The sequence below is a fragment of the Fusarium solani genome, assembly GCF_023522795.1.
Source record: "Fusarium solani strain SB1 chromosome Unknown bctg00000006, whole genome shotgun sequence".
In the NCBI taxonomy this organism is placed as follows: Eukaryota; Fungi; Ascomycota; class Sordariomycetes; order Hypocreales; family Nectriaceae; genus Fusarium; species Fusarium solani.
Window position 1 is genome coordinate 2,326,433 of NW_027072151.1, and position 27,418 is coordinate 2,353,850.

At 53.1% G+C, this 27,418-nt stretch overlaps 9 protein-coding genes across 9 annotated transcripts; 4 read left to right on the plus strand and 5 right to left on the minus strand.

Moving 5' to 3' along the window:
- Window positions 1-82: 82 nt before the first annotated feature.
- Window positions 83-3,139, minus strand: MRS44_010434 (uncharacterized protein; the record flags this gene model as incomplete). Its single annotated transcript, XM_046277188.2, has 1 exon — window positions 83-3,139. The coding sequence occupies one exon, from the start codon at window positions 3,137-3,139 to the stop codon at window positions 83-85; it is 3,057 nt and encodes a 1,018-aa protein (XP_046128537.1).
- Window positions 3,140-4,867: 1,728 nt separating this feature from the next.
- Window positions 4,868-6,397, plus strand: MRS44_010435 (uncharacterized protein; the record flags this gene model as incomplete). Its single annotated transcript, XM_046274128.2, has 1 exon — window positions 4,868-6,397. The coding sequence occupies one exon, from the start codon at window positions 4,868-4,870 to the stop codon at window positions 6,395-6,397; it is 1,530 nt and encodes a 509-aa protein (XP_046128536.1).
- Window positions 6,398-7,360: 963 nt separating this feature from the next.
- MRS44_010436 (uncharacterized protein) lies at window positions 7,361-9,268 on the minus strand (the record flags this gene model as incomplete). The annotated part of the gene is made up of 6 exons (XM_046277187.2): window positions 7,361-8,052; window positions 8,104-8,701; window positions 8,755-8,840; window positions 8,916-8,937; window positions 9,021-9,156; window positions 9,258-9,268. The coding sequence occupies 6 exons, from the start codon at window positions 9,266-9,268 to the stop codon at window positions 7,361-7,363; spliced, it is 1,545 nt and encodes a 514-aa protein (XP_046128535.1).
- Window positions 9,269-11,275: 2,007 nt separating this feature from the next.
- Window positions 11,276-13,787, minus strand: MRS44_010437 (uncharacterized protein; the record flags this gene model as incomplete). The annotated part of the gene is made up of 8 exons (XM_046284600.2): window positions 11,276-11,314; window positions 11,366-11,996; window positions 12,046-12,381; window positions 12,436-13,127; window positions 13,189-13,301; window positions 13,354-13,453; window positions 13,507-13,631; window positions 13,700-13,787. 8 exons carry the CDS (start codon window positions 13,785-13,787, stop codon window positions 11,276-11,278), a joined length of 2,124 nt encoding a protein of 707 aa, XP_046128534.1.
- A 1,090-nt stretch (window positions 13,788-14,877) lies between these two features.
- On the plus strand, window positions 14,878-16,742 carry MRS44_010438 (uncharacterized protein; the record flags this gene model as incomplete). The annotated part of the gene is made up of 2 exons (XM_046271366.2): window positions 14,878-15,602; window positions 15,653-16,742. 2 exons carry the CDS (start codon window positions 14,878-14,880, stop codon window positions 16,740-16,742), a joined length of 1,815 nt encoding a protein of 604 aa, XP_046128533.1.
- Window positions 16,743-17,071: 329 nt separating this feature from the next.
- MRS44_010439 (uncharacterized protein) lies at window positions 17,072-17,991 on the minus strand (the record flags this gene model as incomplete). Its single annotated transcript, XM_046274127.1, has 3 exons — window positions 17,072-17,161; window positions 17,220-17,413; window positions 17,763-17,991. The coding sequence occupies 3 exons, from the start codon at window positions 17,989-17,991 to the stop codon at window positions 17,072-17,074; spliced, it is 513 nt and encodes a 170-aa protein (XP_046128532.1).
- A 569-nt stretch (window positions 17,992-18,560) lies between these two features.
- On the minus strand, window positions 18,561-20,304 carry MRS44_010440 (uncharacterized protein; the record flags this gene model as incomplete). Its single annotated transcript, XM_046284599.2, has 5 exons — window positions 18,561-18,815; window positions 18,869-19,444; window positions 19,493-19,554; window positions 19,608-20,002; window positions 20,057-20,304. 5 exons carry the CDS (start codon window positions 20,302-20,304, stop codon window positions 18,561-18,563), a joined length of 1,536 nt encoding a protein of 511 aa, XP_046128531.1.
- A 651-nt stretch (window positions 20,305-20,955) lies between these two features.
- Window positions 20,956-23,183, plus strand: MRS44_010441 (uncharacterized protein; the record flags this gene model as incomplete). The annotated part of the gene is made up of 3 exons (XM_046272250.2): window positions 20,956-21,387; window positions 21,441-22,129; window positions 22,187-23,183. 3 exons carry the CDS (start codon window positions 20,956-20,958, stop codon window positions 23,181-23,183), a joined length of 2,118 nt encoding a protein of 705 aa, XP_046128530.2.
- Window positions 23,184-24,230: 1,047 nt separating this feature from the next.
- Window positions 24,231-27,407, plus strand: MRS44_010442 (uncharacterized protein; the record flags this gene model as incomplete). The annotated part of the gene is made up of 1 exon (XM_065620120.1): window positions 24,231-27,407. The coding sequence occupies one exon, from the start codon at window positions 24,231-24,233 to the stop codon at window positions 27,405-27,407; it is 3,177 nt and encodes a 1,058-aa protein (XP_065476309.1).
- Between the last annotated feature and the right edge of the window lie 11 nt (window positions 27,408-27,418).

Below are 27,418 nucleotides of genomic sequence, written 5' to 3' on the forward strand. Positions count from 1 at the left end.
AAGCTCCCCACGCCGTCCCCTGCAAATGAAAACCCATTGAAACAAAAAGGAAAAGAGAAAACCAAGCTTATGTTACACTTGGTCAAGGACTTCCTCGACGGATGCGCACCTCCTCAGCATCAGCAAACTTCTTTTCAGCACCAACACCAAAACCCATGGTCTTCTTGGCACCCTTCTTCTTAGCGCCGTACTCCTCGTCAAACTTGCGGATCTGCTTGAGAGATTCCATGTCCTCGCTGATGCTGGCGGGGATCTGCCGCAGAGCCTTGTCAAAGTGCTCCTGGCGAAGGGTGCGCTTCTTAGGGTACTCGTAGGGCTCTGGCCCCGTGTGCCGGGCAGCAGCCTCGTTCTCTTCTTCGACGGCGGCCATGGCGGCTGCCACGCAGGCGTTCTTGAGGTCTGAACCCGAGTAGTAGGGCGTGCGCTTGGCGAGTTCCTCAAGAGAGACAGATGGGTCGATCTCCTCACCCTTGAGGAGGATCTTGAGAATGGCAGTGCGGTCGGGCTGGAGGGGGAGGTCGACAAGGAGACGGCGTGGTAGACGTCGAAGGACAGCATCATCAAGATCAAAGGGCCGGTTTGTAGCAACCATGATGAAGGCTTCGGTCTCCTCTAGGCCGTCCCACTCCTTGAGGAACTGGTTGATGTGTGAACGGTGAGATGCGCGAGCACCAAGCATGCTTCGGTTGGCCAGGAGCGAATCGGCTTCATCAATGAAGACGACGCAGGGCGAGATCTTCTTTGCCAGAGTGAAGACGGCGTGGATGAGCTTCTCGCTCTCACCTACCCATTTGTCGTTGATGGTAGCACCGCTGATCTCCAGCATGTTTGCACCGCTCTCCTTAGCAACAGCCTTTGCCAGGAGAGTCTTGCCTGTACCAGGGGGACCGTACAAAAGACATCCAGGGATCTTGTCTTGGGCCAGAACACCGTATGAGAAGGCATCCGGCCGCACCAGAGCCAATGATGTAAGAAGTTTGAGGGCAGAGATGGTGTCCTTGGGGACATGGACATCGTCAAATGTGGTTCGTAGGTTCTGGCGGTTGATGTGGCCCGAAGATATACGCTTCTCATACTCATTGAGCTTCATGGATGCCCGGCCGGCGGTTTGTGAGTCCTCGGCCTTCTTCTGTGTCTCTTCAGCGGTTGCCTTGCCTTCCGGCTCTGGATCATCCAAGAACTGTTGTCCAGGCCGTTGTCTCAGAGGTCCCATGAGAAGTCTTTCATACACCCCTCCTGCTGCGGCGCCCTCTGCTTCCTCCTCGTGCCGCTTCGCAGCACAGGCGATGTTGTACACTTCAGGCAGAGGGAGGATGGACTTCTTGAGCATCTGAGCCCGCGTGTCAGTGGCACGCATAAAGATCTTCATGTGGTCGTTTGAAAAGTCGAGTAGTCGATGACCACCAAGTGATTTGAGCATCCGATTCACGTTCCGCACATTCTCCACAAACAGATCCGTGTCTTGGAGAGGGAAGGGGTTATCAGAGACTTGGGAGCCGCCAGACGGCTTGGGCTGTCTTAGAGTGCGATGCGGCTCGACGTGTCGAGAGATGACAAAGTCTCCGAAGGAGAGTTCTCGAAGAACGCTTTGATACTCATCCGAGGGCTGCTCACTCGAAGATGTTCCAAAGATGGCGACCTTGGCGCCCTGTTGCCAGGCTGCATCCACCAAGCTCCTCAGCCGTGAAATCAGCATCGATCCCTCGAGGGTCATATTGAGCTCCACAAAGTCGTGAATATGAATGAGAAGAGGCTTATCACGAGCCGAGCCATGCTTCAACTCGGCAGCTTGTGTGAGTTGATCCAAAATCTTGTCGATCTTGAGGTTCTCCCACTTGTCAAAGGGGTCATAGATACCCGACTTTATCTTGTGATGTTCATCCTCGTGCTGGCCTGCACCTGTACGGATGCTCACAGTGTCTTGGTCATTTTCATCTTCTTCAGCTGCGCGTGATGGGGGTTCTGGGTCTTTGTATAGTTTTCCGTTCATCTCGGCAGCGCGGAACCCTATAGTCGACAGAGACCCCCTCGAATAAGCCCAGTCTTGTCCGAGATATTCTCCCACCAGTACTGACAGGTCTTGAGCGTCTAAGCGGATCAAGTCGGCGTCATTAAAGTAGGCCGCATGTTCCGCAACTGCTTCTGATATAGCTTGACCGCTATAGCCAGACATGGAAAGGATGGTAATTTGGCGCTTGAGGTTTCTTGACTCCGAGTCAGCAGGTGCCGGTGTTGTCAATTCGCGCCGGAGGGCGGATCGGATGGAAGAGAAGGTGAGGACGGGTAAGTCGGCGATAGCCTGAGACAAGGAATGGTCCAGTCTCCAGTCGTAGTCGAGGATGCTGTCAATGGCAGTCTGGACAGAGAGGAACTGGTCGCGGAACTCTTGACTATGGCGGTCAAAGTCCTTGTAGTAATTCCACCACCAAAACGGCCGAGAGGTATATGTATAGTGCGCATGTCGAGCGGGATATAGTGAATCGGTAAGGTGCCACGCCGAGTCGAGGAGCATGTCGTAGACGCGGGTGATGCTTGTAAGTTTGTGGACAAGCTCTTCAGTGTTGCCCAAGTCGATTTCGGGGTTGACAAGCTCGCCGGCCCGGTCTCCAGCCTTTTCTATCAAGGCATCGAGAGTCTTGTCAAAGTACTCTTCGAGCGCCTTGTTGGACTCTTGTACTCTGGGAGTGTTCTCGCTCGGTCGAGGATCGACAAAGATGAACGACGTCTTGGGGTGTTTTGCGTCTTCGGCGAGAGCAATTGGGAGGCGAGGCCTGCGCCAGGCATTGTGGAGCGTCACATTTTCGTCGAGGAACGTCTGGGGAAGCTTGACGGGGGGTAGAGCTGGAGCGGCGTTCTTGCGAGCGATACGATTCTTTAGAGAGCTTGAGGTTCGAAGTCGTGAACGACCTGATGATGATTCGGTGCCATTCTGCGGTTGTACATCCTCTCCTTCTACCGTCGATGATTCACCCGCAGGCTTGTCTCCATTGTTTGCGCCGCTGCCACTCCCGCTACCGCTCAGCCAAGTAGACGACGTCTGAAAGGATCGATAGGCGACGCCGAGGATTCGGGACCGCGGGGCTCTGGCGGCGACGGCAGCAGCGGGATGGACAAGGGCGCGAAGCCCTGGCGAGTGCATCCGAGCGGATTATAGTCGTAGGCGACCAGGGAGAAGAGGATGACAAAGTCCTAGCGAGTAGGAAGCTCAAGTCGCAGCAAAAGACCTTCTAACAAATTCTCGAGCATATGATTCTCGCTCGCGGTTGATGGTCGGAAACTTGGCGTTCAGCGGGTTTCGGAGATTATGTAATCGTGGAACTACAACAACTACAGTTAATTGTCTCTGAACGTGTCTTGTAACATGGTGAAGAACCATGCAAGAACCTAATTTCAATGTCCTTGTTACACTCATTGATTCGTAATGCCCATAGTTGCGGTGAACCTAGTTGGGAAGTCTTGTCCTTTACACCGCTACCAAACTTGGTTTCATGATGGTGCGAGTTCGGAGGCCAGTTCCAGGCAACATTGAATGACCGTTGTAACGGTCAGAATGCAACGTCATGGCTGAGACTTTACGTGGTCTTCACTTGATCTTTTACCAATTCTTGCTCAATTTTTTGTTTAAAGGACAGCACCGTGTTGCGCAAGGCTCTTTTCACATGCCATTGGATACCCTGTCGATTGTCATTGGTTAACCTCGAGACCGTATCTGCTCTCTTAAACAGTTTCATCAGACTTACTGAAAGACAAAAGCAACTCCAACATACTCAGTTACATATGGCGGCCAATCGGGAAACATAACGGGGCCCCTTGAGGAAGATATGAGGCGGAAATGGTTGGTTCCTTCACAGACTCGAGAGACTTGATTGCCCTACCTCTATCTCAAAGGCAGAGTAAAGTACAACGACGGTGGCTCTTCAAACCCAGGGTACGTGGCCCTCATCTAATCCATGACACCAAACAGGCGCCAGCCTCACAATAGGGTCTCTTGGTTATGCATCTCACACAAGGTTATTTAAAACCCGTTGCTGCGCCTCCCCTCGAAGCCATTCCGCCCCCGTCCCCTGTCATCAGGAACACGAGGGAATCCCCACAAACTGGGCTGAGGGTTGCGTAACGTTCAAGCAGGGCAGTCGTAAGGCTCAGGAGCTTGACCCTGACTCTAAAGCTTGGCTTATTCTAACCGAAGCCCTTTTTCGCTCTTTTCGTGATTTTTGTATTTGTCGTTTGATCCGTCTGTTGCGTAATGCAACGGCGCGGCCACCACCCCTCCTCTCACTCAGGCTGACGTTTTCAAGGGAGAGGGGGATCGGTCTCTATGTGATTGGCTAGACCCTGCGTTATGGTTTTCCTCATGTTCTCAAATCTGAGCTTCTTACTCAAACTTCCTTTGCTTCATTACTCTATATTCTTCAAGGTTTCCCGTCCCTGAATGTTTTTCTGCCCCACGCCCATTGGCCGCTTCACCCCCCGGCCTTCAACGTTCCTCCGGGGTCCGAGCCGCCCGCTTAAGCCTGCCGATCCCCGACCACCGTCGGATGCGGGCCTTTCTTTGGCTTCGTTATCGTCATCATAGACTCCCATCAGCCGCTACCTACCGCCCACTCACTGCCCCAGTTCATCGTCTAAGCGTTGCTCGACTAAGGCACGCGGGGGCCGTTGTCGTTTCCCCTGCGCCTTGTCATCAGCCGGGGCACCCCTTGTATCAACCGGGACTCTTTCCCTTTCTCTCTCTCGCATCTGCCTCATATTATTTCATGTAATTGGGACAGACCGAGTGTCGTTGCCGTATCGCTTCGCTCTTCGCATATTGCTGCCTCATTTTCTCCTCAGGCTCTTTCTCGGTCATGTTATAGTCCCATCAACCATGGATACTTCAACCTCAGTCCCGGCTTCTCAAGAAGCTCAGACATCCGAACAACCTCAGTCACAACCTCCGCAGGAGTCAGCAACACAACCGGGGTCCGGGGATAAACCCTATCACTCCAAACGCCCTCACAAAAAGTCCCGGACAGGGTGCAAAAACTGTAAAAAGCGAAAAGTGAAATGCGACGAAGCCAGGCCGGTTTGTCGCTCGTGCCGGCTACGCAAGGCTGACTGCGTCTATCCCAACCCTCCAGCCTCATCTTCAATCTCAAACAATGAACTTCCAACCTCTCCTTCAGCCTCCAGTGTCTCATCTGTCACTCAGCGTGCTGTGTCGCCGGATGCCGTCTCTGTATCATCCGGTGATGACATGGTCGAGGAGACTGGGCCTCTCGTATCACAACCACTCTTCCGTTCTGGCCAAATGGACAATGCCGACATGAAACTGCTATGGTTCTATACCAGCGCAACTAGTGCCTCATTCTCCATCGACGATGGCCGTTTCAACCCCGTCAACGAGATCCTCAAGACTCGCATGGTCCAGGTCGCCTTCGAGAATCCCTTCCTCATGGACTCCCTCTTCGCCCTCGCCAGCCTTCACATGCAGAGCCTCAACCAGGAGTGCGATCCTTCCCGCGCCCTCGCGTATCGCGCTCGTTCTTTCGAAGGTTATCGTCGTGCTGTCGAGCAAGCTCGTCCAGAGACATATCCCGCCCTCATCGCCAACTCCCTCCTCCTAACTGCCCTCTCCTCTCAAAACTTCCGGGATGATGACTCGAAAGAGCTGTATATTATCGACTGGATGATTGTCTGGCGCGGCATCGGCCTTGTCATTGACCTCATGGGGGTCGAGAGACTCTTTGACTCTGGTCTCTATGCCCTCTTCTCTCGCCCGCCCATAGACCTCGAAAAGGCCACCGGTGCAATCCCCAACAACCTTCTCTTCATGGTTACCTCAATCAAGGCCGACGACCCAGATTTTACTGACATCGACACTTACTACGAGACGCTCAAGTACCTGGGTTCTCTCTATCACAATATGAACGACGGTATCAGTCCCGTCATGGTATTGCGCATCATCACCTGGTTCACCTTCGTCCCTCGCCATTTCATCCAACTCGCCCGTGAGCGCCGTCCCCGAGCCCTCGTCATCCTCGCCTACTACTCCGCCTTTCTAAAGCTCACCAAAGTCGTCTGGTGGCTCAAGAACGTTGGCGAGCGCTCCTTAAACGACCTTTGCCAGTACCTCGGCCCAGAGTGGCAGCATCTCCTGATAGTGCCGCAGATGGCCCGCCTAGTCGACACAGACATAGGGATTGCAAGAGTATTGTTTGAGAATCCTAACTGGGTGCCCAGCACGCCCAGCAACCTCCGCATAGATCCTACGGCAGCCATTATGCTCCTGGATGACGAGGGGCGGCGAGTTGAATGGACGCCTTCTGAGAAGAAACTTGTTCTCCTAGATCCTAGGAAAGACAACACAATGGATGAGTGGAAAAATGACCCCGAGCTGTGGAAGCCAGCAGATTGAAAGGGTCTGCCCAGAGTTGTTGACCTCTGAGGGATGCCCGTATTGGAGCAAAGGGGTGATGGGATGGTGCTACGTCGTGTTCAGGCTATTAGGCGTTTTGGGTTGGTGAGATATGGTAAAAGGGCGTCCGTGATACACCGCAGGTCACATGGGTGGTGAATCAGTGGTGCGGACATGTGGAATACTTTATAAATGGTTTTTGAATACCCAAGAGACTCAGGAGGTCTCTCTACCCTTCTAGATAGTTGATGTTGTTACAAATGGAAGAGAAGGCCACGTACCGTCCCTACTCATCAACCTGCATGAATCACTTCTATCAACGTTGACTACAAGAGTGTGGGAAATGTACTGCCCTACGCGGACAATATAGTAATGCAACTCCTCGGGTGAAATGACGGGTTCTGGAGTTGTCAAACTCTACTTAGCAACGATCCCTATGTCGCAAGACTAACTATAATTTACTTAAACCTTGGTTTACAAATATGATGGGATTATTTAGATATACAATTGCAGGCCTTACACGGAGAAACGCCTAAAAGAGAAGATATATATCAAAGGGGTATCCGTTAAATACAGAGGCGGACAAATGGCCCCGTCCATAACAAACTCTCACTGAGGGTAAGAGCAACAATTCATTTCTCGATTCAACCAACCTGTCAGACTTGATAGACCAGCGGAAACCGAAGCAAGACAATATGACTAGGAGTTAGGACGATATAATAGTGACGAGGCACATAGGACAATGGCACAACACTTCACAAGACATTGGGACCATCACGTCAAAAAAGAAAGCTTGATATGGCTACAAGAGGAATTTTGTTGATTTCTTGGTACACAGCTCACAAAAGAGACTTGATGGAGCTTATGAGAAACCTCCCGGGCCTTGTTCCTCTTCTCTATACATAGGCCCGATTTCTCTCTCCTCCCGTCTCCCGCGGCATTAACTCTCAATACTCAAGCCCCTTAGTTGTTCTCCAGCTCAGCCAGAATCTTCTCACCCTTGGCCTTGGCCGAGGCGAAGTCACCGACCATGTAGAAGGCACCCTCGGGAAGGCTGTCGCCCTCACCGTTAAGGATGGCCTTGAAGGAGTTGATGGTCTCCTTGAGGTCGACCAGAGCACCCTCAATACCAGTGAAAACCTGGGCGACAGTGAAGGGCTGGCTCAGGAAACGCTGGATCTTACGGGCACGCTCGACGGTAAGCTTGTCAGCCTCCGACAACTCGTCCATACCAAGAATGGCAATGATATCCTGGAGAGACTTGTACTCCTGGAGGATCTGCTGGACGCGGGTAGCGGTGTCGTAGTGGTCCTGACCGACAACTCGGGGGTCGAGCATACGGGACTTGGAGTCGAGAGGGTCGACAGCGGGGTAGATACCCAACTCGGAGATACCACGGGACAAGACAGTGGTGGCGTCCAAGTGAGCGAAGGTGGTGGCGGGGGCAGGATCAGTCAAATCGTCAGCAGGGACGTAGACGGCCTGGACGGAAGTAATGGAACCCTTCTTGGTGGTGGTGATACGCTCCTGCATACCACCCATGTCGACGGCAAGAGTGGGCTGGTAACCGACGGCAGAGGGGATACGACCCAGAAGGGCAGACACCTCGGAACCGGCCTGGGTGAATCGGAAAATGTTGTCAATGAAGAGCAGCACTGGAATTGGTCAGTATCAAGTCTGGCTGCTCGGCTCTCGAAATAACTCACCATCCTGACCCTCCTCGTCACGGAAGTACTCGGCGATGGTCAAACCAGTAAGGGCGACACGGGCACGGGCACCTGGGGGCTCGTTCATCTGACCGAAGACCAGGGCGACCTTGGAGTCACCGTCGAGCTGAATGACGGAGGTCTCCTGCATTTCGTGGTACAGATCGTTACCCTCACGGGTTCGCTCACCGACACCAGTGAAGACGGAGTAACCACCGTGAGCCTTGGCGATGTTGTTGATGAGCTCCTGAATGAACACAGTCTTGCCGACACCGGCACCACCGAAGAGACCAATCTTTCCACCACGGGCGTAGGGGGCAAGAAGATCGACGACCTTGATACCAGTGACGAGAATCTCAGCGGAGGTGGACTGCTCGACGAACTCGGGGGCTTCTTGGTGAATGGGCAGGCGCTTGTCAGACTTGATGGGACCACGCTCGTCAATGGGGTCACCAGTGACGTTCATGATACGGCCGAGGGTCTGGGGACCGACGGGGATGGTGATGGGAGCACCGGTGTCGACAGCGGGAGCACCTCGGACGAGACCCTCGGTACCGTCCATGGCAATGCATCGGACGACGTTCTCACCCAGATGTTGCTGCTGGCTGTTAGAATTGATGGGCCAGACGAGGCAATTGAGTTGATACATACGGAAACCTCGAGCACGAGCTTCTGGCCATTGTTCTGAGTCTCAAGAGAGTTGAGAATGGCGGGGAGCTTAGCGCCATCGAACTTGACTGCAAACTAGTCAGTAAGGTGTTTGTCGGATCGAGGCAGGCTGATAGAGAGCCTGTCGCGGATGATTGACTAACCGTCGACGACGGCACCGATGACCTGCGGACAGTCGGGTTAGCACGGGAGTTTGATGGAATTGAGTATAGCCGGGCGACCGGAATCGGGGACGAGCTCGAACTCACCTGGTGAATCTTGCCGGTGCCGACGCTGGCAGTGCTCGCCCATCGGCTGCTGATGGGGAGTCGGAAAGAGGCAGGTCGGAGGGCACGTCGAGGGAGGACGGCCGGGCGAGCCGCGCGGGCGAAGGAGGAAATGCCGCTGCCGAGGGAAAAACACGTTGGTCAGCTCAATTGGGCCTCAATTGGAGCGGGAACGTCGTCGAAAACATGTCGACAGTCGTTCTCGGATTCGATACTCACCTCTTGAACATCTTGCCAGATGACAAAGAGCGATCAGAGATGGGAGTGGAGAGAGGTTGGTTGAAGCTGAGGGAGAACTTTTACGGAGGTGAGCAGTTTTGCTCGGGGACGACTTCTCGTCGGTTAGAGCTTTGCGGTAGGTCACGTGTGGCACTAGTCCCGAAATTACTCTCTGCCCCACCTGAGAAGCTGCGATGCCGGCAATTTACCGGGACGACGCGGCGGGATTATTCGCGACCCAGTGGTTGCCTCGTCAGGGAGCCACTCAGAGCCACCCAGCTCCGGACCAGCCCAGAGCAAGCCAACAGCCGGCAATGAGAGACTGCGGGAGCGACAGCGGAGCAATCAATGCTTGGGGGATCAATTGCTGAGGCCCAAGCCAGCAGGCGGTATATTACATAGGGTCAGGTTTCGGTCGACGGGACCGAATTGCAGGGGACAGACGACAAAAAGCTGGGGATGAATTGCGGCAAGCAAAAGTACCCCTCCTTACAACGGCTAATAAAGCTGAGATCAACCGCATCATGGATCTCGCAGCGAAGCCAGCAATGCCCCCAGGTGATGCTATGCATCTCTCAAGGATGGGAGAGCACAGGAATAGAGCGGGGAAAGTAGCATTGACCTGGGCTGGCATCTGGGCCAAGGAAAAACCGAGACACGAGGATAGACAAATTAGCTTATTCTCTCCTAAATACGGCTATTAAAATATAATAAAAATGGGTAAAAATATTCTAAATTCTATACTATTTTATGATATTTTTATGAATTAATATATTATACTTATGGGGAGTTGGGTAACCCTCTTGATCCTCTGTCGTGTCGTTTATTTCTTTACCCGCGTGGCTGGGTGCTGCCGAGATGGAGGGAAGGAAGAAGATGGGTGTGAGAGAGTGTCTGAGCCAAGCCCAAGCACAAGCAGCATCCAGTCCTGGCTACAGCCGGAACCTCGTTATACTGTAGCGAGTTGCGGCTATCGATACACAGTGTATCACAGTTTCCGAGTACACGGAGTACCCTGACATCCAATTGCCCAAGATGCATGCGTGCGCTCTTTCAACAAGCAAGCTGTTTCTGCTGCTGTCCAGTTTCTCCAGCTTGCCCCCGGGCAACAAAGACAGATCAGGGATCTCCATCTCCCATGCATCCCGTTCCCTTGCCCCTATTGGTCTCAGCTCGCTGCCCACGCCGAAAGACCCCTCATCACGCCCAATCACAGGGGGCAATTGAGTAAAGCTGGGGCACCAAGGAGATGTTGGGATCCAGTTATTTTTTTTGACGCTGATGAGATTTGCCAATTGTTCGGCCAGGCTCTGTTCCAACTTTTTTTCCCTCGTCGGCCCCTCTCCCTTCCCCATGCCCGTGCCAAAAATCTGCCCCGGCTCATGAGCACTCAGACCGATATATCGTTATCGTCGAGCTTCAGTTAAACCTTTTTACAGCGGCGAATCTTCAATTAACTTTCATTTGACTTGGAAGTATAGTATCTCAAACCGGCAATATGTGTGACTGATTCAATTAAGTCGCATTCAACTGTTTCCTTCTGTGGTTGCTCTCAATTGCCAGTCTTTGTCCCTCCCCTTGCTATCCCGAACGCCCGAGCCGAAAAGTCCGAGCGATGCCCAGAGCCAGGCCCGCAGAAGCCATGGGCCAGATCCCGATGCGCCACCGCCATCAACCTCCAACAAAAGCCTACCGCCGCAATATCTAATGGCATCGCGACAACCAGGTATGAGGCTCTCATCCGAATCACTTCAATGCTCACTTGAATACGGCACTGGCTCATATGTATCAATTGCCATCTTTTATTATTCAAATATTGTATCTCTGCAAGGCAGAAAGGAACGAAAATAGACATCATAATAGTGAGTGCCCCACCGCAATTAATTGTTCACCTTGTCAAGGCCCATCATGTCTCCGCCAAGGAAGAGAATCACCAAACCATAGAGTTTCTAGTAGCTTCAGTACTATTTCTAGGTATCCTCAACTTCACTCCCGTCTCTTGTCCTTCAAGGCGAGCCCTAGGGGTTCTGAGAAACCGTCGACTCAAGCGCCAGAACCTATGTCCGTGTTAGTGATTTCAATATCTCATGTGGGACGGGGTTTCTTACCAGAGCAGTTCGGCAAGGAATGTACACGTGTGTCCAGTTCTTCCTGTTGTTCCATTCCATAGCGGTCGTAAAGAACCGTGTGCCCTCGTCGATGCGGTTGAATCCGCCAACATCCTTGCTGTCCGTGTTGAGGACTACTCGGTATGTTCCAGCAACATCGATGCCAATCCGGTAGTCGCTGAAGCTGTTGGTCGGGTGGAAGTTGAAGACGAATACCAGGCCGGCACGCTCAAACACGATCACCTTGTCGTTCTCGTTCTTCAGTGAGATGTACGCCTGCGGTGCGTGGAGCCATCCGTACTTGGCCTCGCAGTTGTTCATCTGCCGGTCAAAGTTGTTGAGGAACTGGTATCGCAACAAATGGTCTTCCGTGAGGTTGAGCTGTCGTCGAGCATACCAGAAGGAGTTGTTGTTGCCCTCTCGGGGGAAGTCAAGCCACTCAGGGTGGCCAAACTCATTACCTTCGAAGTTGAGGTAACCCTCACCTCCTAAGCTATGTGTGAGAAGGCGGATCATCTTGTGGAGTGCCATGCCCCGATCAATGACTGGGGTAAGAGGCGACAATGTCGACATGTTGGTGTACATCTCTGCATCACAGAGGTGCATCATGAGTGTCTTGTCACCAACAAGCCTGCAGCCGTTAGCAATCAGCACAAAGAAAAGTCATGATGTGAGCTTACGCTTGATCGTGGCTCTCAGCATATGCGATCGTCTTCTCGCCATGACGTCGGTTTGTCAAGGTGTGGCAGATGTTGCCAATGTCCCAGTCATCATCCTTGAGCTCCTTCAGGATCTTGATCCACATGTCAGGAATCGCCATGGCGAGACGGTAGTCAAAGCCAACGCCTCCGAGTGATAGTGGCAGACACAGAGCAGGCATGCCCGAAACATCCTCAGCAATGGTGATGACATCTGGGTAAAGTAGGTGAAGCATCTCATTCGCCAGCATGAGATAGACGACAGCCTCCTCATCGACATCAGCACCAAAGTACTCGTGGTAGCCTCCGGAGAAACCCCTAATTCGGTCAGCATTCAATCATAGAATAGGCTCTTTAGTAGAAGCAACGTACGTTCCCATGCCATGGTGGATGTAAAGCATGCTAGTGACTCCGTCAAATCGGAACCCATCAAACTGGTACTCATCCATCCAGAAGCGCAAGTTGCTCAGCAGGAACCTCATCACCTCATGGTGGCCATAGTTGAAGAGTCGGCTGTCCCACTGATCATGGCGACCCTTGCCGCCGCCGTGGAAGTATTGGTGGTCAGTGCCATCAAACTCGTTGAGACCATCGAGCACGTTCTTGGACGCATGGCTGTGGACGACGTCAAGGAGTACAACAATGCCCATGCTGTGCGCAGTGTCAATGAGCTCCTTGAGGTCCTCGGGGGGACCATATCGACTGCTCGCCGCAAAGAAGTTGTTGACCTGATAACCAAAACTGGCGTAGTAGGCATGCTCCATGACAGCCATCAATTGGATCACGTTGTAGCCAAGATCCTTGATCCTGGGAAGCATATTCTTGGTGAACTCCTTGTAGGTTGCAACCCGCTGCTCGGGGCTGGAGATACCAACATGGGCCTCGTACACACGAGCGCTTTCGGGCTTCTTGGGTCGCGCATGCTTGAACTTGTACGTCTCGGAGGCGGGAGGGTTCCAGAAGCGGGCGTCATAGGCGGGCGACACGGACAGGTCCTGTGTCACGTACTTGATCCATGCGGGGAGTCGATCGACACGCTCGCCATTGGGCAGAGTGAGGGAGATCTTGAGGCCGTGTCAGTATATGGGACAGGCCAATTGACAATTAATTAGAAATGCAGCATACCTTGATCTTGGAGTTGTGAGGAATAGCAGCCTGGCCATCCTTGGCTGGAATAGTGATCTCGAAGACACCAAAGGGTCCCTTCTTCATGGGATGGGTGGTGCGATCCCAGTTGTCTAACACCAGTGTAAGAGCTTGAAGGGGGAGGCTGGCAAGCAGTAGACTTACTGAAGTCTCCAATCAGGTATGCCTCGGTGGCATTGGGTGCCCATTCGCGGTAGACGATGTTGTTGTTGGCATCGACGTTCAATCCAAACTTTTCGGTGCCCTAGATTCTTTTGCATCAGTACCAGGGCCGGGGTGGTGGAAGGCAAAGCTTACCCTGCTGAACTTCTCGAGACCACCCTCATTGTCGTTAATGGTCTTGATCCATTCTTGGGTCTTTGAAAATCGTCTCTTCAGGGCGTCGCTGAAAGGGGACAGCCAGGGGTCGAGCTTGACGACACCTAAAGCAATCATCAACATGGGCCCCCTTTGACCATCAGATCATCACATGTCAGAACCAACTACTAACCTGTACCATCATTGGGAATGCCATCCGCAGCACCATTGGTATTGTTGGGGTCCAGGGAATTGGACGACTTCTCGACGATTGCAGCCATTGTAACGCTCAGTGAAGGATACGGCGCGTGTGGGAGGATGAAGGTGTTGGAGGGAGTCGTGGGCGGGGTAGGTAGGTAGATGTGGTGTTGCGAGCTGAGCTTCAGGCAATTGTTGAGCTTCAGGTGAGACAAAGTCGACGTGTCGCAATCCAGACTCGAGAGGGCAGCTGCGACGGAGGGAGACAGAGCAATTGCACTTCAGGAATGAGGATTTTAATTCCGCCGAGTCCAGATGAACTGAACAGGTCGAGGTTGTGGCGAGAAAAAAAACAATGGCGATATCTCAGACCTTGTCAACCTCGTCTACTAGCTTCCCCTAACCTGGCGCTGCACACTTCGCTTGACTTGACCCTCAGGCAGCTTTATCGATAAGTTGGGATGACGTCGCGGATGGGGTGGGTTTCCCAACGGCCAGGGTACGTATCCTGTACGCTGTGCCATAAGTGGAAGGCGTGTGGCCGCTGTGCACCTTGAGACGCTCGCGTTGTGGTTGAGGGAGTGGGAGAGCGGGCCCGGTGAGGTTCTCGCCATCCCGCCACTCGGGTTTGCCGTGCCATGATGAGGTTTTCTCGGAATCATTGTGCAGCAGCGCAACACGGGAAGGATTGATGGTCCAGTCGGGGGGTGCTGAGGCGGGCGTCCTTATCTGATCCCCCAGTCGGCTTCTCTAGTGGGACGAGCTGCAACTCGGAGCTTTTAGTGGCTGTGAGTCGCTGCAGATGCCTGCGTCCTCGGCCTCTACACTGTCGCACCGATAGCGGAAGATGCTGCTTGCGGCTGACGAGATGTCCGGCTGGACAGTTCCGGATCATCAAAAGAAGACATCGCGTAATTCATCAATCACTGTCATCTCCAAGTCAACTCTGTATTGTATACTGCCGGGATTGCCCTCGTACAAAGCCTCATCTCTGTTGCCAATTGATGATGCGATAAGCTTCCAGCGTTCGGCTCTACCGCTTGACCGTGTCAAGCCGTCTCCGACCCCCCGCATCCCGTCATCGTCGGCCCAGACACACGGTCATCTCGGTCGACTGTCTCCTGACTCTCCGCTTGGAATCACCCTTATTATGTGATTCGGGCATATACAACAATGGCGCCCTTCGTAAGGGCACTTCCTGCGACCCGTCGTGGTCTCCGCTCCGTCTCCGTTCCTCTCCTGCGACCGCTGCCCATCGCCGTGTCCCGACCGCCATCCTACAATCCGTCCCCGCGCTGTCGACGTCTATCTGTATCGATTCCCCTCGCCGTGTCGAGGCGAACTGCCGACTTCAACTCGGGTTTCAACAGCAGCTATGACCCGTCAGTCGATCCGGGGCGTGGCCCCATGTTCAACAAGGCCAGCTTCGGTGTCCCGCAGTTCTACCCACGGGACCTGAAGAAGCGCGTGGACGACTATGTCGTTGGCCAGGACCGAGCGAAGAAGACAATCTGCGCGACCATATTCAATCATTACCAGAACCTACGGAGGCGACATCAACATGAACATGAGGATCGGAATCGGCGTGACAAGATGATGCGCCAGAGGTTTGCTAGAGACAGGGAGCTGCATCAGAAACGCCGCGAGATGCACCCCGTCGAAGGTCAGCGTGTGCATGGTCCTATGCCTCAGCGCAAAGACACTGATGCTCTACAAGATGAGTTCCCGGGCCACAATGAGTCGGTTCGTGGTCTTCATGACAATCACGAGTATGACGAAGATCCCATGGATCATCTCTATGTTGCCGAGGACCTCACCATCCCCGAGCATGTCAAAATCGACAAGAGCAATCTTCTCTTGATAGGTCCAACTGGCGTTGGTAAGACTTATATCTTAGAGTACGTTGTCATAGTTCCCTTGTCCCGTTGCCCATACTAACCATTCGCAGAACACTTAGCAAAAAGATCAATGTTCCCTTCTCCATCTGCGACTGTAACTCCTTTACACAAGCTGGATATATCGGGCAAGACGTCGAGACCTGCATCGAGCGACTCCTCATCGAAGCCAATTACGATATCAAGGCGACAGAGCACGGCATTGTTGTTCTGGACGAATTCGACAAGATAGCGAGACGCGAGACTACAACTGGTCGAGATGTTGGGGGCGAAGGAGTCCAGCAGGCGCTTTTGAAGCTTGTCGAAGGAACAAAGGTCACCATCAATGTTAAAGACAACCGCTCGTCTCGGTCAACACCACCCATCACGACCAACTATAATGCATCCGGGCCGTCTTCGTCTTCCCCTCAGGCAGCCCCGCCTGGTGGCAAAGTCGACCAGTATACCATTGATACAACAAACATCCTCTTTGTCTTCTGCGGTGCCTTTGTTGGATTGGATAAAGCTGTTCTCAGGAGAGTCGCAAGGCCATCCATGGGTTTCGGAGGAGAGCTCCGCGGCCGCTCAACCATGTCTGGGAGCAAGCAGGTTCTTCCGGCTGAGACATACACACACCTCCCTCATCACAACCCGCAATCGGCTTCTTCCTTTACCCCACTCGATCTCACCACTCCAGCCGACCTCCAAAGCTTTGGCTTCATTCCGGAGCTGATTGGACGACTGCATAACATCTGCGCTCTTAGCCCCCTATCCAAGGGTGACCTCTTCCGCATTCTGACTGAGCCCAAGAACAGCCTCGTTGCCCAGTACACAGCTCTCTTTGAGACATACCCTTCTCGGCTATTCTTTACGGAGAAGGCCCTGTATGCAATTGCTGAGAGGGCTGCTGCTTCAGAAACGGGTGCTCGAGGACTCAAGATGGAGATGGAACGGGTTTTGGCAGAGCCCATGTTTGACGCCCCCATGCCCTACGTACTTATCACCGAGGCGAGCGTCAAGGGAACGGAGAAGCCAGCATACTGGGGCAAGGACGGCAGATTCGAAGTGGACAGGAAGATGGAAGAGGAGGAGTTGAACCCCAGCAGGACGCAGCCAAGTGATACCTTTGAGAGATACCGGGAAGCTGGGCAGAGTGGGGGATAAGATCCCTGTTGATCAAATGTATAATGCACAGGGAGTATTGGAGCAACTGCATGATTGTTTGGGTGGGAATTATTTGGGTAACTGACTTGGAAACGCTGGTGTATGCTCTCCACGCGGATCGAGAGACAAGCAAACATGTTCAAACAAATGACTCGACTCGGGTTCCGTTGTTGTAGTACAGTATTTACACCAAGATGATTTGATATCAGCTCTGGAGCGACCTCGAAACCCCCAGTCACGCCCTGCCCCGAGGCCGCTTTACACACTATGACGTCTCCATGGAGTCACCCCAACTTCTAGCACAAAAGAAAAGACGGTGTGTATTGAATTTAGGAGCTGCCCTTGGGAGGAGACTGGACCATGCCCTTGCCGGCATAGCCAGGAGAGGTAATACCAGTGAAGGGGTCGGATTTTTGGTTCTGCGAGGGGACAGCTGTCAGTGGTGCTCTGCGAGGGAGAGATGGTAACCAAGCTCACCTTGAGGAACTCGTTGCTCTCCTCCTGGTACTCCTGGGACATGGTGTAGGGGACCGGCTTGGCAGCAAGGCGGATGAGGCCGAAGAGGCCGAAGCTGACGGCGAGACCGACGACGACACCCCAAGCGACACGGGCGTTGGTACCGGGGGGGTCAACGGCGCGGGGACCATGAGGGCCGAAGGCAATCCAGTAGGCTATTGAGACAGTTTGAGTTAGTTTTCTGAACGTGACGCAGCATCAAGGCAGGGGATGGGCCGTTTGATGGCTTGTCAGCCATGGCTCAGAGCCGAGGCCCACCAATCAGGGCGACGAATTGAGGAAATTGGGTCTACATGATGCAATTGAGGCTCTCGGAGACTCAGATGCAAGGCTGAAGTGTGAAATGGACGGAGTTGTGGAGTGAATTGATGAATGACGAGGCTGATTGATGGGCTATGGTGGTTTGGCTGGTGGTTGTGGTTGTGGTTGGTGGTGATGATGATCACAGACTCGGCCACGCGGGAGGTATTTTCGTGGTGGAGGAGACAAGACAATTGTACGCACCAGCCTTCTTCTCCTGGAGAGTCAGCTCCTTCCAGTTGACCTGCATGCGGTCACGCAGAGCCATCCAGAGGTCGGCCTGCTCCTGGAGAGGCAAGCCCTCCCATCGCTTCTCGATGTTGGCGAGGGTCGGGTTGGAGATGGCGTGAGTCGACGCAGCTCGGGAGGCCAGGGCGGGCGAGCTGCGCACCAGGCTCTTGCGCAGCAGGTTGGAGGCCGGGGTGCGCAGCATGGTGGGCGAATTCGATCGAGGGACGGAGGACAGACGGAGAGACGAGGCGGAGGAAGCTCAATTGACGTCGTGAGCGGGTCGGAGAGGAGAGGTAGTTCGAGAGGTTCGCGAAGAAGGATGGGTTTATTGAGGAAAGAATTCGAGCATCCTGCAATCGTACGACCGTGCCCGCTGTCCGGGAGAGGTTCGGCTGGACGGGTGGTAGCCTGATTGGCTCGCCTTACGTTATGTGGATCCGACATTCCGGAAAACCTCGCTAAGAAGAATCTCGGCCTTGGTTATTGGCTGGAGCTTCTGATCTGAGCAGACAAGACAATCAGCATCGACATTGACAAGTCCATCATTGATAACGGTCTGTGGGTGATGGGAGTTGAGGAGGGTCCTCTATTTGGTTCCTATACCCATTTATTATGTCTTTATATATATGCCAGATTGGAGATTATTCTATCCTCCTGCCGCAACCCTCTATTTGATCCTTGTACCCGGGTCCTACATACATCCCGTACCTTGCAATATCCATGCGATAAGATCCGGTTCCATCCTTAAAATCACTTGACTTTTATCCTCACTCAAAACTGGACATCAAACAGATTCCTACTTCGAATCTTCTCACCATACTTGATAAACACCAGCGGCACTGGGATCGCCGCCACTGCGATGAACGCCAGCAGCGATGTACCCCAACCGAGACCCAGCGTGTCGTACATCTTCCGACCAGCCAAGGGCAGGAGTGCTCCTACCAGCGAGCGGAACACGGTGCTGGCAGCTATGGCGGATGCGGCATACTCCAGGTAGGCATCGACCAGGTAGACTGAAATGCACATCTATCGAAGGGTTTAGTTACGGTTGCAAGCGCAACTAGTTGGAGGAGACCTACAAATACGGCAACCATGCCGGTGCCCAAGAGACCAGTTCCGATGATGGGAAGAATCCAATGGTTGTTGTTCTCAGCAGACCATCCAAAAAGGAACAGGCCAGCCGGGATTAGGACACATGCTCCAGTCATGACCGGGAGTCGGTACTCTGGCTTGGACTCTCCGCCATTCTTCTTAGTGAGATATCTCACGAGAGGATCAGATGTGGCTCCTGCAATAGCAAGGCCTATCAATGAACCCACGCCAATACCGCAGTAGGTGAGGCCAACGGATCCGCTCGAGAAGCCGTATTGCCCCTCAAAGATCATGGGCATGGCAGTGAAGATGAGATACAGGTATCCGTAAATGATGGCCATGTACAGTGAGAGGAGAAAGACGATGGGCGAGAAGAGCAGCATCTTGGTTGGGCGAACCATTGCCAAGCTGAACAACTCCTTGGTTGTGGTTCCCTTGTCCAGGGCAGACTTGAGCTTAGGGTTGCCAGTCTCCTTGCGAAGCTTCTTGGTCTTTTTCTCCAGCAGGGCATAGGCGTATGTCTCTCGCATGAAGATAAAGCCTGCCAGTGCAATCGCGCCGCCCTATTGGGCATGTTAGCTTTGGTTTGGTCGAGCCCGCAGTCAACTCACCACCATAGCCACCACCCAGAACGACCAACGCCAGCCTTTAGCCTGGGAGAGATATCCGCCGGCTATTCTTATTAGCGTTCACAGTCACCACAATATGCGTTCAATATATACTCACCAATCGGTCCAACGACAGGTCCTAAGAGAGGTCCCAAAACCCATGAAGACATAGCAGCTCCACGCTTCTCCTTGGAGATCATATCGGCCAGTGTTCCAGCTCCAAGTGTGAGCGGGCAGCAACCAGCAAGACCTGCGAGGAGTCGGAAAATAATCAGGCCCGCCAAGTTGGGAGCCTTGGCGCAAGCAATGTTGAAGACGACAAAGAGAACGTTGCAGATGTTGTAAAGCGGAAGACGACCGTACATTTCAGACAGGGGCGCAACAACCAATGGGCCGAAGCAGTACCCAAGAAGGTAAACGGAGACGATAAACGACGCCAGTTGCTGATTTGTTGAGTGGAACTCTCCCATCACTTGATCAATACTTGGCGCGAAAATAGACGACGCCAACGGTCTACGGATAGTTAGAGGGGTGGCCCTTAGTTGTCTGTCACGGCAGGATACCTACGTGACAAATGTGATGGATGAGACAAGCACGACGGTTATTGTCTTCTTCTTCGCCGACCAGTTTTGGGGATTGGCTGGGTCATCGGGGCCGTCCCAGTCAACAATGTTGGGGTCACGAGGAGCAAGTTCCTCAAGGTCGACTGAGGTTGATCCATCTTCAAGATCCTTCTCATACTTCTCATCATCATTGAGTACCGGTGCTGGGGTAGCTGCACCGGCCAGTTGCTCTTCGATATCGATGTGACCCATGTTGTTGAAGAGTTGGGGGTTGACCAAATTGGTGATTTCTCTGAGTTGCACCAACGAGGGTAAATAAAAGCCGTGTATGCTCACGGCCGATTACCGGAGGAGTTGTCGTAGCTGAGCAAGAGACTGCATACCGAGACGGGAGTTGGAGAGACGGGGTAAGCTTTATTAAATGTATCCGCTCAGAAACTAGTGAGTCTCAAAAGCACATCAATGCAGCTCCCGACACCCTTGTCACTCGCCTACCCAACGGGAAATTCTCTTAAGTCCGCTAACGCCAAACTGAGCCCGATGTGATGCTGGTTGCCAGGATTCAGAGTCATCAAAGGGGGCAGATGAGCAGTTCGTGACCATGCTGACTGCAAAAGAGCGAGGATTCCTGTCGCCCGATGAATAGATCTATAAGCATTGCTCCACAAGACCCATCTGAATCCAATCCTTCTGATCAGACAGGGCTCAAATCAGCGAGAAAAGCGCGGACGTGTTGGTCCTCTGCATCTTGATATCCCCGATCCGGAGCCGGCCCCGCGGAAACTCCGGGCGGAAAGTCCGCGGATGTTCAACTTCCGTTCCGTTCATTAACACAATTCCTTCCTCTCTCACCCAACCAGTTACAGCTATCAGTAAGGTACCCTCCGAGAGACCACCGCAGACATGGGCAGGCAGCCTCGCCAGCGGCCTGTTTCGTGCCACTTTTGCCGCGTGCGCAAGCTGCGGTGCAGCCGCGACTTTCCCTGCTCAAATTGCACCAGCCGCGGAGTTCCCTGCCGGGAACCCCAGGATCCACCCCGCGCTTCGGCCCCGGCCCAGAGACCGATCGCCAAGAAGACGGCGGTTGGTGCCGGTGAGAAGGAGAAGGAGACAGATATTCTGAGCCGCCTAGAGAGGTTGGAGGCGCTGCTTGCACAGCAGAATAAACAGCCTGCATCTGAGAGCCAATCGTCTTCAGCGTTGCCATCTATTCCAGAAGCAGATGCGCCACCCCGGCCACAACAGGACTCGCAACTGGCATTGCCTCTCAACGTCCAGAATTTGACGGACGATGCTCTCTGGCTGGATAGGACATGTCTTGGTCAAAAGACATCTGTTGGTCTACAAAAAGCCTTTGTCATGTCTCCTAAATGCTAACACGATAACAGGAAACCGTGTTGGGTGACAAAATCGTCTTTCGCACTTGTCCTATACGCATGATCACTCAATCATCATGCTACATCTTTCAAAATTCCAGTATCCCATCTGGTTTTCTTTCTGTGGAACCGACCAAGTGTGTATGGCTACCCACTAGAGAAGAAACCAGAACGCTGGTGGAAAAGTACACGACAGGTATCACTTACATGCACCACATTGTGCATAACCCTTCTCTATGCAACCTTGTGGATGAGGTGTACGACGCTCTGGACCAGGGAACACAGGTGCCTTTGTGCTCTGTGGTTCTACTCCTCGCGGTTTGCGCCAACGTCACATATTCGTGGACGCAGGCAGACAATGAGACGGCAAAGCTATTCACCGATGCTGCAGAAGCAAATTCTCAGGCAATCATCTGGCTCAAAGGAACCATGGATGTCTTTGATGTGGCGCAGAGGAATGTGCAGATCGAACTGGAGAGCGCTCAAGGTCTTATCATTGTGAGCTTTGTCTTGCTGAACATCGAGGGCATCTCCACTCGGGCTCGAACCTATCTGTTTCAAGCCATCGCAATTTCTCGGGAACTGGGCCTTCATCGCCTAGATCATCCCCTTACATCATCGACGGGTCACCCAAAGGCCTTTACTGGGATAAGAGCTGAAGCTGCTCGGCGAGTCTGGTGGTACCTCGTCGGATTGGATTGGTATGTTTACTACATCGTCTGTCTCCTTTGTTGATCACAAGTCTAACGTATAAGTAGCATGTTGGCTCGATTCCCAGGGCCCCAAGAGGGCACCTATCTAATAAATCCAAAGCACATGGCTGTGAGGAAACCTCGTAATCTTAATGATGAGGACCTTGTCGACGGCAACGAGCCGGGGAAGCCCTTGACCGAGTCGACTAGCATGTCCTATTTCCTGCAGCGGATTCGGCTGGCCGAATTAACTCGCAAGTTCACAGACCGAATGCCGCTCTCTTCAGCCGCCCCAGAAACCATGACATACGACCTTGTTCTTGAGCTGGATGCTGCAATCGATCAATTCATCAGGGAAATCCCTCCTTTCTTAGTCATGGAAGGCGAAGAACTAGCAAAGCTACCCCCTAACGATATTCGACGGTCACCGGCGATTATTATACAGCGGCACATCATGAAGTTGTTCGTTCAGGGGCAGCGGTGCAGACTCCATCTTCCATATCTGGCCCGTGGTTCGATCGAGCCCCGTTATGCGCACTCGCGAAACGTTTGCTTGGACGCAGCTCAAACAATTCTTCACGCAGAGCATCTCCTTGACAAAGAGAATGTTGCATTCACTTCCACGCGACTCAGAACGACACTAGTATTACACAGCGTCTTTCTGGCTACCATTATACTTATCCTGGATTTCTGTCTTGGAACAACCGCACAAGAAAAGGAGGCGAGGCGGCAACAGCTGGTGGAGGCATGGAAGATCCTAGACACTGCAAAGGAGCACTCCAAGCCGACAGCCCGGATACAGGACCTGTTGAAGCAGGTTATGAAGAAGCACAAAGTGTCGATATGTGCGGATGAAGAACGAAACCAGCTTCCAGTGAGATCGGCTGTGCAGGAGACGAGTCTTCCTCTCACCCCCAGCTCAGCTGCGCCGATCTCGACCGGGGCGACGCCCAATGATGCTGACCCTTCCTCCCAAGCCTGGGATGAGCTGGGATCAATGATTGATCTTGATGGAATGGACTGGGAAAATCTGCTTTGGGGCCTGGATGCCCCTCTGATTTAGAGATCTGGTGTAGGGTACCTAGGATAGGAGGGCCTGATCCTTAGCATAAGACAAACTTAAGACATTGTACAATAAAGGTGGCTCGGGACGGTCATTAAGCATTTAGTGTGGTTTTAGATAAAGATAATGAACTATCTTCACTATCCTATTTCTTTGGTCTTGGTGTCATTGTGGTTGGTTGACATCGTCATAAATAGCTGAGCATTCGTATAAAACGTCAATACACACCCAAACGAAATGACTCTAATATAGTCCCAAGACAAGTTACGGTTATCATTATCATGAAATAGCTCTATTTTTACATGGGATTTGTTTGGACGTCTTCCGAGCTCTAAGGTGGTGTAGTTATTTTGAAGCTGGTGGCAGAGTTTTCGAGGCTTCTGACTTGGCCTCGGTACTTGGCAAATGGTCAGCACTTGGTTTCTCGCATGCCCACACCCATGTGTATCGAATGCTTACATCTGCGGGGGATCGACCTGCTTAAGAGCATCGGGTGCAAAGACTGGCTGGAAGGTGTAGTATCCTGGTCATCGTGAGCGTCTGCTTGAGGGGGTTCATGGCCAAAACTAACCTCCAATGACGCCGCAAAAGACGGTCAATGCCAATGGCAAGGCCCTCTCAAAGACATGCAGTGCCATTTCAAAGAGCTTTATTCGACGAGCGTGGAGTGACAAATTGAGTATAAAAAACGAGTTGGAGCTTGACTTGAACCCGGAATAATTGGGGCGAATCTCGTCTCTCAGAGCGGAATGGCCCGGCTCAATGGGACGGGATGGATGCGGCGCTGAAGCTCCCCGGAACTGAGCCCCACATCGACTTCCATGGCTTGGCGCGCCTTCCTCTCCGAACGCGTCTCCCCGGTTTCCCAACCGCGTTCCCGCCACGCCAAACAGGGAAACCACTTTACGCCAGCTTGAACCACCCTCGATCACGGTGAAATCATGATTCTTCCTACATGAACATTTCCCATGTACGCATAAAATTCAACGACCGAGCCGAATTCAGACCCCGAATATGCCTTCGACAGGATAATGCCATACGCGGACCATGACAAACTGGAAGGAACTGGGGGAAGTCCCAGATTCTGAGGAAGAGGATGGATTCGAGAGCCCGGAATTGCCGTCACTGCCTGAGCCTACCCCTGCGAATACGACCAGCGAAAGAGAAAATGAGGACGAAAAGGAAGAACCTATAGAAGGCAACACGCAGAAAGAGCAGGAACAGGACATCTGGGATGTTCCCGACTCCTCCCAAGGGCAGAATCACCTTGCTCCCGCAACAAAGACTCCTTCACGGATCCCCTATACGACGCCAAGACCAGACGATGCAGTCGACTTGATCTCTGATCCAGTATCCCCACTGTCTTCGCCTCTATCGTCCATACACTCCGATGTCGACCTGCTTGATATCGGCCCTCTCAGCCTTGAGCACCCAGCGATAGATGCCGATTCCCACCCCGCGAATGACGTCCAAATATCGAGAAGCTATGTCGAACGTTCATCACCACCCCCTCGACTTGTCGTCAGCCAGGAGCCTGCCCAACCCTTGTCCTCGTTGCCCCAAGTGGATGACAACCCTCCCCCTATGCAAAGCCAGGAACTGGGCCTTGACGATGAACGTGAGACGGCCCGCCAAACAGCTGTTCGCTACGAGCGTTCTCTTCGGCCCCGGAAACCGATTCAAGAGCGACCCTACGCCATTGAGATGTCATACTACTCCAACATTCTCAAGAAACATGGTGTCCGTCCCCTTAGACTTGCTATCGAAGGAGAGAAGCGACGCCGTCAGCAAGCTGAGGAGGCTTCGCAAGACAAGGATTTCGAGGACGACAGTCAGGAGTCACAGCTCCCAGATGTATCTGACGAGAGTCAGCTGAAAGGGCTGGAAGACTTTCTGGATGGATTGGGTAGTCTCAACATACCCTCACCCTCACCTCCCAAGACATCACCCCTGAACGATCGCGCTGGGCCTAGTAGCCAGGCGAGCTCAGCAGGAGATACCGAGAACACAAGCTTGGCTGGTGACGACCTTCCCAGCCTGAAAGACCTACTGAGGCGCCCCCCGATCTCAACCACAAAGCAGCGGGCGAAGAGAAAGTCCTCTCCTCTCCGATCATCAACGCGAAAGCGTAAGAGATACGATGTTGTTGACAGCGACCCCCTTGAGCCTGCATCAGCTCTCAGGTTGGTACCGGGGACTACAGACTCTCCTGCTGCACAGCGCAGCTCGAGACGAAGTGGCGAGGAGCCTCAACACGATGTTCAACCTCCTACATCGTTGCCTGCAGACCGGCCCTCCCAACAACCTTCCACACGCCTCTTCAGACGGCCTGCCTTGCTCATTCCAAGCGACTCTGAAGATGAACTTGCCCAACCAGACACCAGTGTTCAACCAGACGACGAAGATTCTGTATCCGAGACGGAATCTAAGAGCGGCTCCGAGAGCGGCTCAGAACTCGTGAACACCGTGGGACGCCGAATCAGGGGCGTCCTTCCCGCATCATGGCTTCGACTGGATCAGCAAGCTGGCCGTGTCAGAATTCAGAAGCCAACCCAAAATCGCCCAGTCCACCATTCTCCGGAGCGAGAGATTCGGCGCGGTGTGGCTCAGAGACGAATCGCATCACCGCATTCTTCTACAGCCCCCCAAATCTTCTTCGAAGACTCTGACGATGAAGCCCCTGCTCCACCACCGGAAACCACCGATGATGTATTTCACAACCAGACACGGCTTATCCTTGAAGAGGAGCCGATGGTTCTTGTCCCAGAGGAACCCTCTGACGATGGGGCGTCGGTGGTAGAGGATGACCACATTGACCCCATGTTTACCGGAAGAAAACGACAGTTGAAGCTCTCGGAATCCTTTCGTGGATCGCAAAAACGACCAAAGACAACACCAACACAACGAAAGCGTGTTCCACCAAGAGGCCCCCATCAACCCCGAATTACTAGCATGTTTCCTGGATCACAGGACAGTTCTCTGTCTGCAACTGAGCTTGTGAAGAAGAAGTATCGCCAGCCCACCTCACGCAAAACGTCGAAGCATGGAAAGAAACTGACAGGGAAACATGGAGGCAGACCGCCTGCCCCCCGACTCAGCATCCTTGATGTGGTTGAGCCCGACGCTCCTCGTTTCCTCAAGATTGCCGCTCGGTCTGCAACTCGACGTCAGGACATGGGCAGGTCTAGTCCAGGCAGGAAAGTTATCCAACTCGCCACTAGAGAGGATCATGTCGACGCTGTGTCTGTCTTGAACAATTGGAGGGCAGGCTCTATCGCTCAGCGCCCATCAGTCACTGCGGCCCGAAAAGCCAAGAAGACAAAACCGAGGGCATCGAAACAACCCTTACGTGAAACTTCTGGAAATGGCTCGTCAACTTCAAGGCGATTGCCTATGCTCTCGGCAGGACCAGCCCGCCGCCTTGTAAAACAGGTCAGCCAGGCCGGCTCGGTGAGATACCAGTCTGATAACACTGCGCCGCAACCTCGAACGAAGCAGCAGCCACGCACCAATACCAGCCTTGCTCGAAGCGGTTCTGGTGTCGCACGGCCAGCTCAACTGGAAATGGACGAAACAGACCAGTCAAGCAGCTTCGCCTTTAGAACAACCAAGAGACGTCTTGACCAACTGTATCGAAAACAGCGTGGCGACCTTTCGGCTTCCAGCATCTTGACATTCGACAATGCCCCTGATACCTACTATCCTGCGAGCCCACCACCTGAAGACAACCCACTGCCACTTCGTGTTGTTGAGGAACCGCCTCCAGATCAGAGCAAGTCACGCTTCCGGAAGAGGACGAAACCCCAACGCATTGATGTTGAAGCACCCCAATTCAGTCGTGCGAATGATCCTATTCCGGCTGAGACCATCCCAATCCCCGAGCCTATCCAGTCAGTCGAGGTAGATGGAGAGAAGTTTCGGGGTCTGGGACCATATGGCACCCAGTACACTCATCACTTTGAGACCTTTCCCTTGGATTCTCGCGTCTACTTCCACGAGTCAACGTTGATTGGAAGCGGTGTTTTTGAGTCAGTGTTGACCCATCACGAACATCTGGGTGAGCTCCGATCACGGATATCATTCACCTTTGGCGACCAGGTCCTCCGATGGGGGCCTTGGGATGCCCAAGTGTCCTCGGAGCTCGGTGTTCTTCTCGACTCGATCGCTGATCAGCTGGAGCGTATCACGATAGAAGGAGACCCCCAGACTCTACGTTCGTTCTAGGAGCGGCCAGA